General features: G+C 40.0%; 1 protein-coding gene across 2 annotated transcripts; it reads right to left on the bottom strand.

Annotated features, from left to right (window-relative positions):
- Positions 1-7,226: 7,226 nt before the first annotated feature.
- Positions 7,227-13,692, bottom strand: mrpl3 (mitochondrial ribosomal protein L3). Of its 2 annotated transcripts, none has more exons than XM_029514503.1 (10): positions 13,494-13,692; positions 12,797-12,978; positions 12,617-12,708; positions 11,555-11,653; positions 9,554-9,653; positions 9,392-9,452; positions 9,086-9,197; positions 8,924-9,001; positions 8,756-8,833; positions 7,227-7,478 (listed from the first exon to the last, which is right to left on the bottom strand). In XM_029514503.1, the coding sequence occupies exons 1-10, from the start codon at positions 13,565-13,567 to the stop codon at positions 7,329-7,331; spliced, it is 1,026 nt and encodes a 341-aa protein (XP_029370363.1). In that variant the 5' UTR covers positions 13,568-13,692; the 3' UTR covers positions 7,227-7,328. The 2 variants fall into 2 exon arrangements, with proteins under 2 accessions (XP_029370363.1, XP_029370364.1); XM_029514504.1 differs by having other exon boundaries at positions 7,329-7,478; positions 13,491-13,567.
- Between the last annotated feature and the right edge of the window lie 1,708 nt (positions 13,693-15,400).

Here is a 15,400-nt window from a genome sequence, read left to right as displayed (position 1 = left end):
GTCACACATTCATACCTTTTTGTGAATAACAGCCTCTCAAAGCTCAGGTTAATGCTCATTCACTGAAGTGAACAAACACATGTTAAGACTCTCCTTCCCAGAATGGTGCCAACGACAGTGACCGCTGAAGATATTGTTCATAAAAGTTTCATAGAGGTTTACTTCAGTAGCTTTAGCATTTTAAACGGTTTATATGAATCTTTTTCTATTCAAATTGTGATATTGTGTAATCTTCTGGTAGGTTTTTCATGTTTCTAATCCACAATAAATAGATGAAAAACAAAATGTGGGGTGTTGTCCTCTAAGAACAAAACAATAACCAAAAGTGACAGTGAGGATCAGCAGGGGAGGATGAGGGTTTTCTGCTGGAATTAAGGTGCATGTCAAAGAATATGATAGACTCTGCTGCCCCCCGGTGTCCAAAGTAAGCATGGCAACTTATAACTGATAATTCTCAACCTGGGTTTTTATACGGGACTTAACAACACGTGAAATATTTAAATCATTCTTTAAATCGATGCTTTTGAACAGTTTTGTATTAACCAATATGAAATTAAGGCTAAGTGGAAGGCATATAAAATACTGAGTGATCATGAAATTAATTTTAGATTTATTTTAAAACTGGACACATGAAACACACTTACTGATTCTGATTGAACTGTGTTCATCCAATTCTGACAAAATCGGGAAATGTCATTCCCTTTGAATGCCTTTTATCTAGTGCACTTTTTTCACATTGTCACTTTATTATTTATAGCATGAGGGTACTTCGTCTATCATCTTTGGTGTTGAAAACATGCTCATTTCTGGCAGCACTCGGCAATTCTCGGCAATTCAAATTAGCTTTTCTATTCTTGTGCCTTTCCACCTGGATGAAAGGAACATCCTTGTTCAAAATGGATCCGGTGAAGGTGAAGTTATCCTTTGTGCTTTTCTCATTCATCATAAATAGGCCGACTTGCCATGTCAAGAGTAATTGACGGGTTTTAAAGTTGGTTGTCTGTACCTCTCTGACATTTGGTGCTCCTGAAGTGCTCTCTGTGTCCTGCTCCACCCGCAAAGTCCTCACTGTGCCCTCACCTATCAGTTTTTTTAAGCAGAGACAGCATTGAGTGGCCTTACATGTGGGGTGACCCTGAACCTAAAACGTCCTTAGTCTTAGCACGATCATGCTTAATATTGCAGCCACCCACCAACCTGCTTCAATGGAACATTCACTGTTCAACGAGCTGGTTAAGTCTTGGCTGAATCCAAACATCTTCGGGGAAATAAGTCAGAGTTGTGAGAAAAGGTCAGTCCTGTGGAACAACATTACTGTTCCTGTAACTGATAAGATACTGAAAAGACTGAATTCAACATTTTACTTCAAATTTGGTGACAGCAAAAATAGGATAAGATAAGGATAGGATATTTAGTTTTTTTCCAGCCTGGTGTTCAGTTACTCTTTGAGAAGTGTCCATGTTATATCTTCTAACCTCACAGCACACTGCATACATAAAATTCTTCGAGAAAAGATTGAGAAAGTTGCAATCAAGGCAAGTGAAGAGTCAAAGAAAAGAATAAAACTGGCAGATTAGCCAAATGAAAACACAAACTGAAGCTGTACACAGAGAAAAAGTTCCAAAATAATATTAATACAACATTGATTATGATCTCCTCAGGTCCAGTACAGCATACCAGAGGCACGGTGATTTGAAACTAATCCACAGAAGATACCAGATTGCTGCTGCCAGCAGATAGATTATTGTCAGCTCAGAGGCTCTTTCTCCTTCACAGCACACACCATCACACGCCTCATGCAGTCAGCACTAATCCAGAAACACTAGCTGTCTGTGAATGTTGCTGCTATTATCTTGGCAGGGTGTAAATATCTAAGTCCAGCTTGAGATGACCTCTCAGCATGATGTGGTTAAAGTGATTAGAGTGAGCAAAGGGAGTTTAGAGATTTATCGGTGCAGATCACAGCCAGAGTGGGGAGCTGTACAGCCTGATGAGCAAAAAAAAATGCTTTAAAAGAAGCTCTCGGGCTCAGCGGTGTCCTCAGGAGATGGATAAAATATTGAAAACATGGGTGGATCCTCCACAAAACTCTGGGATGAGTCAAACACACGCTTAACATTTAACAGCACCATTTTAGCAGCGACAGAACCATGATCAGAAGAGAAAGGTCACAGGTTCCAAACACATGATTCCTCTGACATGTCACCCAGCACAACCTCTCGCTCGTGCACGCTCAGCTCCAGTACGGACCACTGAGCGGCAGCATTGTCTCACGGCCCAGCCTGCACTGCTACTGTAGAGAAGATACAGGGATACTTTGAAATGGCTGATCTGCATCTTCATTAGCAGTCGGTGTGTGCCGAATCAGGGACTGTGTGCTGAATCAACACGATGCTGCGATAATTGATAAAGTTATGATGTAGATAAGCTATCTTGATGATCTCTGATGCTCTCATGAATAATTACAGCTTGGATGGGTGCTGGGATACTGCTTTGTGTGTAAGGATACCATGTGATCTGCTGGGTTGAGGGAAGATTCTGCATGTGTAGGTTGTGTGCTTTTGTGTACTAAGGTGCATGCGAGTGACTTTATTGCTGCCTCCTTCAGCTCTTCAAGCAAAGCTGTAAAGTATTTTTGCTTACCCAAAACAGATGTATTTCTCTTGCTGTCTCTTTCACTGAGCCCATCCTTCTGTCTGTAATGCACCCACCCACACACACACACACACACACACATCTCCTGAGATGCCACTCTCTCGCAGCAGACAAAGATTGTTTTTGTGAAATACCCACCATGCACTGAAATGACTTCATTCCCCACACCCAATTTGTTTTTGAATTTTCTTTTTTTTTTGTTTACAAAGCTTGGATTCATAATCTGTCTGTTTGTGTTCACCATAAAAGAAAAGCTGAAAAGTAAAAAGAAATATTTAATCTTTATTTGAACTGCAGACGATGGTCAGAGTGGACCCACCTATTGTTCCCTCTCATACATTAAGTCTGTGGTTGTGAACATGGCTTTCATGATTTAAAATTAGCTTTTCAATACGTATCACTCTCCACGATATTAAGAAACCCGTCACTTACTGTCTTTCTCTCTATGCCTGCTCCTCTTTGTGACTCAGACAAAATGACTTTCTGCTCTGGAGTGAGAAATGTCTCCACTTTGTCTCCATGTGTGGGTGTGTGTGCATGAGGAAGGAAAAATGCAATTTTCAATCTTAGACAACTTTTACTTCTCATTGCAAACAAAACCACACCCATGCCACTATGGTGTATAGATGTACTGGATGTTGTACGACTTACTTGAATTGACCCTTTAATGAATAAAGCCAGTTATATTCTATATTTTGCTGCTGTCAGCAAATCCCACAAACAAGCCAAAGAAAAATATTGTCCTCATAAGCAAATCCTGATTCATGACACACTTCAAATGTATATTAAACAACATCTGCATCCTAAAAATGGATGGCTCAGCTTTGAAGATATAACTCTTCTATATGAACCAGTCGGGGATAGCTGATTCTAAAAGACACAGGACAGGGAATGTGTTGAATGTACTGACCTGCACCAGATTAAAAATTACAGATCACATGACTCTTAGAGTGTCAAAGGTCAGGCAGGAGGTGAAGGTCTTCTCAGATCCCCTTGCATCTCCATGCTCTGCTGCTGTCATTTGGTCTTTCACCTGTGGTAACATCCCCTCTTTTTTTTTTACCCCCCTCCTTCAGCTGCTCTCCCTCAGCTGCCATATTGATTTACTCAGTATCCTGCGGTCACATTCTTGTGGTGAAGGTTTCCGGCTGAAAACCGCTGACATTTACCTCCCAGTCATGACACGGCTCATTTAAGCATCACAAAATAATGTGTGCCTTTGCGGTACATGCCAGAGATGTGAAAATTAAAGAGCATTGAGTATGTAATGGTGCCACTTTCTACCATCTACCCATCTAAAAACAGAGAGTCCAGGGCCTGAAAGCTTGTGGTTTTCATCTAAAGACAACCACGAACACAGTCACCTTATTAAAGTTTCCATTCTTGTTAATCCCGTTTCTAATGCTGGCTCAACTTTATTGTCCCTCCATAGGCTGTTGTTACCATGGAGACCTTTCAGATCCTAGTGGGTCTTCATAAAGTCTCACAAATAGATGCAAAGTGTACACATACACACAAAACATATCTGAGGGCAGCACCTGCAGAGCACCTGTGGAGATGAAGGTGGGGACCCAAAGGCTTCACCCTGCCCTCAGCTCCCAGTGGGGCTGGGAAGAAGGAACCTAAATTTACCAACATGGGTGGGAGGCATCTGTCTGTCTCTCAAACACGCACACACACCGAGAAACATACACACTCTTGCAACACAGGTGTGCACAATTGCAAGAGGGGTGGAGGGGGCTCGGCACAGCAGGGTTAGGCAGAAAGGCTTAAAGGGCTGTGCAGTGATTGTAGTGCATGTGAAATAATCAGCATGGTTCCTCACTCTGTCCCCATTTAGCGTCAATAAAAGGCCTGCTACTGGATTCAATTATGGCAAACAACATTAATACAAAATATCTTTACTTAAGGGTCATTTCTCCTCCATGAAGCTTGAAAGCTGGAATAAATCTATGTGCATAATTTAAAGCTTCAGATCGCCAACGCACTTTATTAAATGTTCCATGACAGAAAGAAAGCATTATGCAATAAATCAGAACAGTCAATTCACAAGTGACTTCATTATAAACTTCAAACATCAGTCAAATACCTTTATTTGCAGACTGTGATTGTGTTCAGCCCAGCAACAATAACTTAATGTTCTGTTTATGGTGACAAGATTGAGCCAATTTATTTTATGCATTAACTGACTTGAGAGATTATTTAAACACTTGTCATCTAATTTCCTGCTTATATGACTCAGTGTGAAATTGCAATAACATTCTCTCATTTCCCTCTTTGCTCCTGTCTAGTGACTCGCTCAAGAGTCATAACTGGCTGTCTAACTGAGGGAGTTAATGTGTTCAGCAGCCAGCTGTCCCTCAAATAACACGCTCAATAATTCATACTGCACACACAAGTGCACACAAAGACATGATACATGTCTGCGCATGTTGAAATGGAGGCCAATCCAACACATCTTATGTGAACTAAAATGCTGAATAGGTTTGGAAATAGTGTGTGAGCGAGAAATGGTCACAGTAGTTGTGTGTGTGTGCAGGGCAGTAGGCGAGAGGCCATCTGTGTGTGTGCTCCCTTTACTAAAGGATATCAGCTCTATGTGTTGAGCCAGCAGAAGTGCTGCAGTCGATGTCGGATCGTGTCAGAACAGGGGTCACAACCACAGGCTTGACCTTCTCTCACACAATCTGTCTTATTTCCCCTAAAATATTTGGAGTCAGACAAGACTTGGCCAGCTCTAAATAGTAAATGTGCCATTGAAGCAGATTTCATCAAAAAAATTTGATCAAGCAGATTAATCTGTAATGAGAGTATTAATTAGGAGATTCATTCTGAGGCATTGGTCTCATAGTCAAATATTCAGGGATGGCATTTCTACAAAGCCTTTCAATATGAACCTTATTCATGTTTTTATTGTTACTGCATCTTAAGTCACATCTGTAGGAAGTTCCTTCTCAGCTAAGTCAAGGCCGAAACCTGATTTGTGTCCAGCACGAATGTCAGTTTACCTGTTGGACCAACACCTTGGTCCTCTGATCCCTGTGGTCCAGACTGATCACGATGTGTAATATAAGTTTATACAGATAACGACTGAGATCAGGTGATGACGCCTTCTTAAGGAAGCTGCCGTCCCGCAGATTCTTCTTGTAGCGTCTCTCTCAGAGGCTGATATTTGACCTCATGAACCAGAAATCAGTGTTTGAAAAGCACTTCAGTGTGACTCAGTGGTTCATGGCAGGTTATTTTGGGTTTTGCTGTCAATCATTCTTCATTTTCAGATTGATTGTATTTCGATTTTTCACTGTGACTCAGATCATTTGGTCGATTCATGTGTTAATAACATACAAAAACACATGCACACAACACAAAGTAAGTTTTAACAATCCAGCACTGTCTCATGAAAAGCCAGGCTGAAGTTCATTGTTTTGTTCTTCCCGGTCTGCTGCTTGTACAGGCAGTGAACCCCCCTCCACTCCACCCATCCTGCTCATCCCTCCCTGCTCTCCTCTCGCCCACCCCCACAAGAACGTGATGATGTGCAGGCTCCACAGAACAGGACTTTCAAATGATATCATTACCATTTCAAAGAAATGCAGCTGCCTTATGGACCTACAAGCTGTGGTATGTTATATGGAGCAAGACATTGTTTGCCACAAACTGCATCATCACTGTACATCTTTATATCACAATGACAGCTGATGACTGTGTGCTCAAATGTTGAATGTTGTGAATGTATTTCCCGGCCTGTCGGCTGTTGTGTGCCGTTTCAATTAGACATTGATGCTGTGTTTGTGTCGGCAGTTGTTGCACGGTATTGTGTGAGGCATCACTGCCGCAAATCAGTATTTCAAACCAAAGCTTTGTTTTTGCTGCTGTCAGTTACAGAACAGACACGGAGCAGAGACAAACAGAGGGGCTAATTCATAAACAGGCCCCCAAAGATTTACATTCACAAAACAAGAGTTGAGGTGAATGTTTCTCATTAATTTACTGCAGGAGGGGCTTTACCAGCCCTCCAGCTTGATGTTTTCTCATTTAAATACTGCTGAGCACAAACACTCTCACAGACTTAAGCACCCTGTGGTCCCTGCTGCAACACTAATGTCCTCATTTATCCTCTTATGCACAAATGTCAACCTTTGTCAGCCTCCATGCCTGCCCGTCTCTTTAGCTGCCCTCCACACCTTCAGCAGCTCATCTCTCCCTTTCCCTCCTGCTCCTTTGTATTTGTCCCAATGCCTTCAGCCCCATGCATTCCTCCACCCCTACCTCCGTACCGTTGCCTGTTTGCATTCCCCTCACTCTTTGCCCCCTTTGCTGCAACTCAGTGCTCAGACCCCAAACCCCTGCTTCCTCCTCCACCTTGCACAGATATTACACACATCTCGACTATATCTGCCTCTTGTTTTGTTTCATTGTCTTTTTTCCCCCATCTTTGCTTGGGGATCCTCAAATGACATCATCAGTCCTACAGTTGCCATGGTTTCAAGGGAAAAGGACCTTAATAACAGTTATGGATCAAACACACATGCTTGGAGCTGCTGTATCTCCCACACAAACACACAAAATAAGACAAATGAATGACTCTTTATTACAGGATCCAGATACAGTTTGCAGATTTAGATTTGAATATGAGTTGCGTGTGTGTGTGTGTGTCCGAATGTGATGCATGGTCAGGTCAGTGTTAAAGATGGTTCTGTGTGAAAGAACAAGTTGTCATCATACAGGTCTTCATCAAGGTCGGCTTCCTCTTCACTAAAGTAGGTGGGGAAAGGAGGGTTGAGGAGAGTGGAGCTCCTGGTTGGCAGGGCAGTATCTCTCACCTGGAACACACAAATATACAACACCTGTTACACCTCTTAGTCACTTATCAAGCAAAGTAATTTGACATTTATTCAGACAACTTTATTTATCCCACAACAGCAATTCAGTTTCAAAGTCTACTGAGTCCTAGGATACCAGATCGAATCACAGTTTGAACAGTCAAATTCACAATTTTATTTCATTTTTTTCATTCATTCAAAATGAAAAGAAAAACAACAAAATTAGTACCTTGGAAATGTCACCTTTGCCACTATCTAATGAATAGTTTTTGGATCAAATTAGCAAATCGCAAACTTTCCTCATTATGCTTTGCGAAACAGAAACAACTGAGCCCAACCGCTTCTGTAACAAACTGAAATTCACGTAAGTTTTGCAGGGCCGAATGTTCAAATGTTATTTTAACTAGCTGAGTCCAACCCTTGCTTACTGTTGTCCTACTGTTATATGGAAAACTACCTGTGGTGAGTGCTACATGAAATCAGATCAAGATTCCAATTGTTACTGACAGTCGTGAAAACAACTGCACTGCTGCAATTTAAAAAGATACAGCAGTGTCTGAAAACTAATCATATTGATGCCCCGAGATTGGTCACTCTCACCCCCTGCAGTGGCTCAGCACACCTGAGCAGACCCTGACACCCAGTCTGAGAACTTTCAGGCTAAATGTTTAATTCATCAAACATAAAATGAATCACTCAATTATGAAAACTGTTATTAGTTGCAGTAATAGTCATAATTTTAATCAATAAATCAGAGAAGTACTTCTTTCACACAGACACTGAGGCCACACTGAACAACAGAAACAAATAAAACATGTGTCCCCTTCGGCGTAAAATAATTTGAAGTGTATATAGTGTGTGTATGGGTGTTTGTGTGTGTGTAAGACAGCTGAGCCTGGTGATACACAGTACACATTTGTATTCATTATCACTTGTCTGCAAACCAAATTATAGGCTGTGAGTGTGTCTGTACAGACACACAAGGTGAGCACAACATGCTGAGTATGGAGATGGATGCTGGATATTACTAACATCATTAAGATGCACATTCCCAATCCCCCACACAGAGAAAAACGCAAAAACACATCTACACACATACACACAATGCTGATCCAGCACAGTGTCAGGATGAAGACGGATCACACTGCCATATAGGGGTGGGGATGCTTTACAGGTATAAGGTTCCTTGTCTCTGTTTGCAACACTAAGCATGTTGGGAGTGACCTTCAACTTCACATTTTCATTTTAAGTGTGCAAGTGTGTATAATTCTTTTCACCTTCAGTAAGCAGTTCCTGTGGCCGGGTACGGAGCCGTGAACATACAGCACATTGTGCTTGGTATTGACTCTCCATATCTGAAGGGAGATAGTGGATTAAAGATTACTGAACTTAAAATGCTGTCAAGGACAAAAAAAATTTAAAACCATGAATGCAAGTGTGTGTACCTTCAGTCCATGGGCTGTGATGTAGGTGTTTCCCATTTTCCCAGGCATCTTCTTCCCTTTGAAAACTTTGGCAGGATCCTGGATGCAGACAAAGAACATCATACATGTTGACACGGATGACGATCTTATGTATGCGTTAGTTAAGCAACATGTGTGTCTTACCCCTCCTGGTCCAGAGGCTCCTGGTCTTCGATGAGTTTTGGTCTGGCCATGGGTTGCCGGCTGACCCTTGAACCCCCATCTCTTCATTACCCCTTGAAAACCTTTACCAATGCTACACACAAACACAAAAAATTCACACCTGCAGGTTATATTCAAGCATGTTGACTTGTCGCTTCCAAGGATACTTCATTGTACTGATCAATCTTCAAAACATGATGCTGCAGCTGAAAGAGGGCATGACACAGGTAAAGAAGCCAAGAAGCGACAGTGCCAGTGGGGAGGGGCAGCTGCCAGAACAGAACTTACGATTTGGCTGTGACGTCTACATATTGGCCTGGGCGGAAATGTGCTGCATACAGAGGAGTGCCTGAACACAACAAACAAGATAATATTGCAACGCTTCAATAAAAATGTGAAAATAAGACATAAGCAATCTACTGTGGAAAGTAAGATAATGCACGTGTTCACCTGGTTTGATGAGGGCGTTATCAGAGACCTTAAAGGTGGTAACTTTCTGTTTTGGGGGCACTCCTGCATTCCTGAACATCTCCAACTCACTTTCAGACCTCTGCCAGTCAAAATATTGGAAAAAGAGAAAAATGTGAAGCTAAAATTAGGGAAATAAAGGGAAAAACACAAAGTATAGCAGCAGTTGGACCTTGGCATTTTAAAACTAGCCGTGGGCCTGTCATGACTGTATTCGAGCCAAGTGCACACTCACAGGCATACGCGCACACATTTGGCTGTGAATGCCTCAAACATTTGCTTTCATTCCATTCCCTGTCATCTCAGCCCCTCCAATCGCTCAACAGTCTCTCTCTCCCCTTCTGTTCACTCAAAACCAGCCTGCCAAAGCCTCTGACTCTGACAAACTCTTCCTTTGACTGAGGAGTGATGTGGTGGTGCATGAGGGATCTCTGATCCCTCTGATCCATCACGCATCTAACACTCAGTGAATGAATTCCCCTTTGATTTATTAGTTCTTCTTCTCTATTTAATCTTAAAAAGGTGGACATTACCATTTGAAGAGGAAATTCCTCCTCGTACATACTAAAGAAGTGATTTTTGTTAGAATGATTTAGTTGAAACTTCTTTGTTTGAGATCACACAGCCTCAGAGTAAGCTGCCACATGTAGCTGTCACATCAGTTTTTGGTATGTTAGTTCTCAAAGATCTGAAGCAAGAATTAAATCTTATTACAAGTATGTCAGGCACTTTAAAATGAAAATGTGCTCATTGTTGCTGGTAAATTATTTCAACACTGATGTGATACTTTGAAATGAGCTGAGTGCTGGAGGGAAAAGACAAATACCATTGTGTTGTTATGTTTCTTCTGGAACACAAAGTTGCAGTATTTTTGCATGACTCACAGCTGTAGCTGTAACTAACATGTTATGTGTATACCAGTATTTCTATGAAATCATCGATCAGCTATGAACACTTCATTTGTTTAAGACATTTTCAGCTGATAAATTTGCACTTCATGATGAGCTGTTGCTGCTCTGCAGATATATAGAGCAGTGAGACTGGTATAATAAACTATGGTATTTCCATGTGTCACGATTCAGCACTAATTGAAGAAAAATATTGCAGATACACAGGCTAAATGAAGGTTAAAAAACCCCGTTACTCTTTAAAAAAAAACAAAAAACAAGTCATGTTTGCATTCTCATCAGCTAACATCATAAATACTGCTGTCTCTACTGAATGTCTGTTTAAAATGATCAATGTTAGTATTAACAAAGAAAGCTTTCCATCCTATTTCAAAACTACTTTACTTATGATTAATGCTGTTTATGCTTAAGGTTAGATAAAACATTCTTCTCTTAAAAAAAAAAATCAAAAGGGGAATATAGAAGTGATTAAAATTAAATTTTCAGCACACTCAGGAATTTAGGGCTTAAGGAGACTAATGTTAAATTATAAACTTCAAGTAAATATACTGGTATATTACAAAGTAAAGGCAATTAAAATTTATAAGACTATTTTGGAAGCTTTTTTATTTGGCAAAAAGAGTTTTCTTAAAATAAAACAAACAAAACAACCACCAACAAACAAAAAACTGATGACTATGAGAGCAGTGTGAGGTTATATGCAGGACAGCTGAAGTGATGAAACCCTCTGAAATTGCCATAAAGCTCTAAGAGCTGCACATTCAAGTGAGACATCTCTTGGTTCATCTCTATAAAGAGACTTTTTTTCCTTCAAAATTGTCACTTGAGACGTGGTTGATAAAATACTAAACTATCAGTACTTGAAGAAAATTGAGCCAGAAAAATTGCACCCAAGGAGAGAAAAATGTTTGTCCTGGACGTATTGTAGAATTTACAATAAATACACTGTGACTTTGACCTTGACTTTAATAAAAGCAGTGGCAGCTCTTATCATATATTTCTGAGACAACATAAAATGTCAACACATGACATCACTCTGACGCAATGACCTTGGATGTTAATTGCTTTTACTTACATAGAATGGCGATACGTTTTTCCCGCCCACAATGAGAGCAGCTGTACATCCATCATATTCTTCTTTGGGTAAATATTTTATTACATGACAGTCCTGCACCTGAAAAAAAAAAAAAAAAAAAAAAAAAAAAAGGTTTCAGGTTTAGTTAAACCAGAAACAGGGTGCGAGTTTTCTTTCAAACTGTGGTACAGAAATGTAGTGTAAAACCTGTCCAATCACGGATTTGTATACTGATACAAAGTTAATTCAACGGGATGACAGAGGCCTTGATAACACACAATACTTGTCAAGTGAATCACTTGAGACAGACTTCAAAAGCAATCTAATACTTTCTCACTGTATTATGAAAAACGTAGTTTCACTAGTACAATTTTTGTTAAACATATACTGAAATGGTAAAGTGGTGAATATTTCACTCTGAGAGAGTTAATTTTGATGTTTCTCTTTTCTTCACAGCAGATTGTTCCTGTATTAAGTGTAAGGAAATAAGTGACTAAATTGGACAAATGTGAATCAGCAGATGGGGACAGAAGTTTTTGTATGGTCTTCATTTCGATATTAGAAAATGTAAAAAAAAAAAAAAAAAAAAAAAAAAAAAAACACAAACAAAAAACCCCAAAACTTTTAATCGTAACATTTAACTGAGAACTTAAATAGGAGTTTGTCATACTATCTGGAGAATGTAATGCATGCCATTATCATTAAAGCGTAGCATGAAAGTTTGCTTTTAATTTACTTAACAGATTCTCAGATTAAGACGTGATTAGAATATACCTGCCATTAAATAACAATGCTGCAAAGCAGTAGTAGCTTTCTGAGGAACACTCAGGCATTTCAAACACAAAATCTGATTAGGGCCTGTGGAAAAGATTTAGTAGTGTTCACAATTAGCATTTTTCTGCCACACTCAATCTGATCTAAACCACCAAACTATTTTATTTGACTGTTGTTTTTTTTTTTTTTCCTCATACCATCTGATGTTTTCGTTATTGATGAAAATCATTAAAACCCATAATGATACCTATTGGCTGCAGACTTGACAGGTGTGTGTTTGTGCACTACCTGTAACATGGTGACTACATGTCTTTCTCCTGTTGTGGTCCAGATGGGTGCCATTCCCAACTTAACAGCCACTAGCCCAACTCTTCTGCTCCCTGAGGAGAGAAGCATATGAAAAGATGACAAGTCATGAGCAAGAGGACTCATAGTGCACACAGCTGTCGAAATAAGCATCACACGTACCCTCTGTCCATTCGTGACGTTGCCAGGGCTCGTCTTTAAGTGGGTTGAGTTTCTCAGCTGTTTGTCTTCTGTACTCCTCTGCCAAACTCTTCCTCATGTACTTTTGGTTATCCTCTGTGAGATGTTCATCAAACCATGTTGTGGTTTTTACCGTCCTAACGCAGCCCACCAACTGGACAGGACTGCAAGAGAAAAAAAGGGAAGTCAGGTACATATACATATATATATATATATATATATATATATATATATATATATATATATATATATAGGTTTATACATTTTAGGTGTATGAAAGTCTGACCTCTGTCACTAATCAGAGATGATAAAAAAAAAGATCTAAGCAAGATTAAAGAGACTCTTTTCTCATATGAAGACCCCCTTACGCCCGCTGAACATGGCTCATCTGTTACTGGCAGCATTTCGTACAAAGCCTACAAAATATCAATGTTTCCATCTCCAAATCTCAAAATAACAGAAGCCAATCCTTTAACTAAACTTATTTAGCTAACGGTAGCAGTTACGTTACATTTTAATGGAAACACTGCATAAGCGTTTGGGGAATAACAGATTCCGGTAAGAACAAACAAACAGTAAAGACAATACAGAGCTGGGTGTAAAAGTGTGTGACTGTCTGACAGCAGTCTTCATGCTGGACTGAGTTACATTAGCACATTAGCCGCTTAGCATTAGCCACCTTTCAGCTGCCGCTCGGAGAGAAATGAGTCGAGTTCCCCGCTGGAGAAGAAACCGGCAGCTCCAGGCCGCCATCGCGCTCTTCAGTCCACACACTCACACATAAATATCCAAGATACACACCATTAAGACATGGGCCCTCACTACATACACACAACCATGCCTTGGTTCTCGTCCTGCCTAAATGTCACCCTGGCTACTTCCGGGACGTCACCAAAACAGCTCCGCAACGCTGGTGCACGAGTCAAATGTTCCGCTGATGCAAACGGCGCTAATACCTTTGTAGAAATATCGTCCACAAAGGATTTAAACTCACAGTCATGTTAACGTGTTTGATTTCATTTTAATGTTACAAATGAATTAAAAAAAATATAAAAGAGTCTTTACATTTATTCATAGCCTTACAAACATCAGTTAGCAAAAGAAACTACTGAGCGGTTATTTGGGAGCTTTAAATCACGTTTCCTCAGCACTCATTTAGGACTTACCGGAGCAAAGTTAACTCATCATAGGAGGAAAGTTAAATCATCATTGCAGGAAAGTTAACTCATCATAGGAGGAAAGTTAACTCATCATAACTAGTTAAACAGACATTCGCTAAGTGTTGGTGGCCAGCTAACGTTACGTCATATACCGGTGCCACCTAATTGATAGCATTAAGCTAATATCTACACGCCATGATGTTTTAACCGCTGACTGCATTTTCAGACGAGCTTGTTCAAAAATGTTTCTAAGAAGAGAAAGACAAGTGATGAAGATGACGCCAGTCAGGTATCACTTTTACTGACTTAGTTTTACTACTTTGTTGGTTTTCTTTTTTTTTAATTTTTACATTCAGCCTTTATCTGACATTGTATATGGTTGAGATGTGAAAAATCCATTTTCAACTGGCTAGCCAGTAAATAAATCTGCAGTCAAGTGTCATTAATTTACACCACCACGGTCTTTGTTAAGGAAACATTGATATTTAAATCTCCCTGTTTGTGAACTCAACAAAAATTTATATGAAATTCTTAATAAGCAAACCAAATAAACAATTTTAACGTAGGTATCACATGAATCGAATCCCCTAAAATAATGATGAAGATTATTATCATAGTTTACTACTTAAGTAGTTGTAATAGTAGTAATTTTGGATTGCTATGAAGTGACAATGTTGTTTCTGTCAGTCTCTCAAAATGTTACTCTTCTGATTAAGAAATGAAGCACAGGAGATTCATGCGCTGAATAATGATCTGTCAGAAATTGAGATGTATATTAGCGTGTAGACAGTCAACCTTTGCTTTGCCCTAATTAACAGGACCTATACGGAGATGAGCAAAATTATCTACTCTTGCATTTTAATGCCTGACTGGGATGTTGAAAGGACGAAATGTGGATAAAGGTGTCTCTCTCAAACAGTGTTATTTGGAGTGATTGTGAGATTTTGTTGCTCTGTGCAGAGCTTGTTTATTTAACAAGACAAGGCTATCAATGAGAGAGAGACAGTGGGATGTGTGATGGCTAAAATCAGTGGGGGTCTGCCTATACAGATAGACCGCATATTCAGTGGAAGACAAAGACAGATGCTCACTGGGTAAAATAAATTAACTAACAACATCAACACTGCATTTCTATATACAGTCAACGCAGCCACCTGCTCTTTGTCATTCTGGATTTTACCTCCACATTGCACATCTGCACACATAAACACAACATTGTCTTGATCCCTGGGGAGAGCATTATATTTTTCCGCCTTGATGCCTTGGAAAAATTAAGCTTACATTGGCCATAATCACAACACACATAACCCCATTTCTAACCCTAGCCTGGTTTTGATCTGACACCTAATTTTCTACCTTGCAGTGACCAGCTTATGTCCTCAACAGGGATGGTAACACTCTTCCTCCACTCCAGCACCATTACGCT

Source organism: Echeneis naucrates, chromosome 11 (assembly GCF_900963305.1).
Source record: "Echeneis naucrates chromosome 11, fEcheNa1.1, whole genome shotgun sequence".
Classification (NCBI taxonomy): Eukaryota; Metazoa; Chordata; class Actinopteri; order Carangiformes; family Echeneidae; genus Echeneis; species Echeneis naucrates.
Note: the sequence above shows the minus strand (reverse complement) of the source record. Positions and strands in the feature narration are given on the sequence as shown.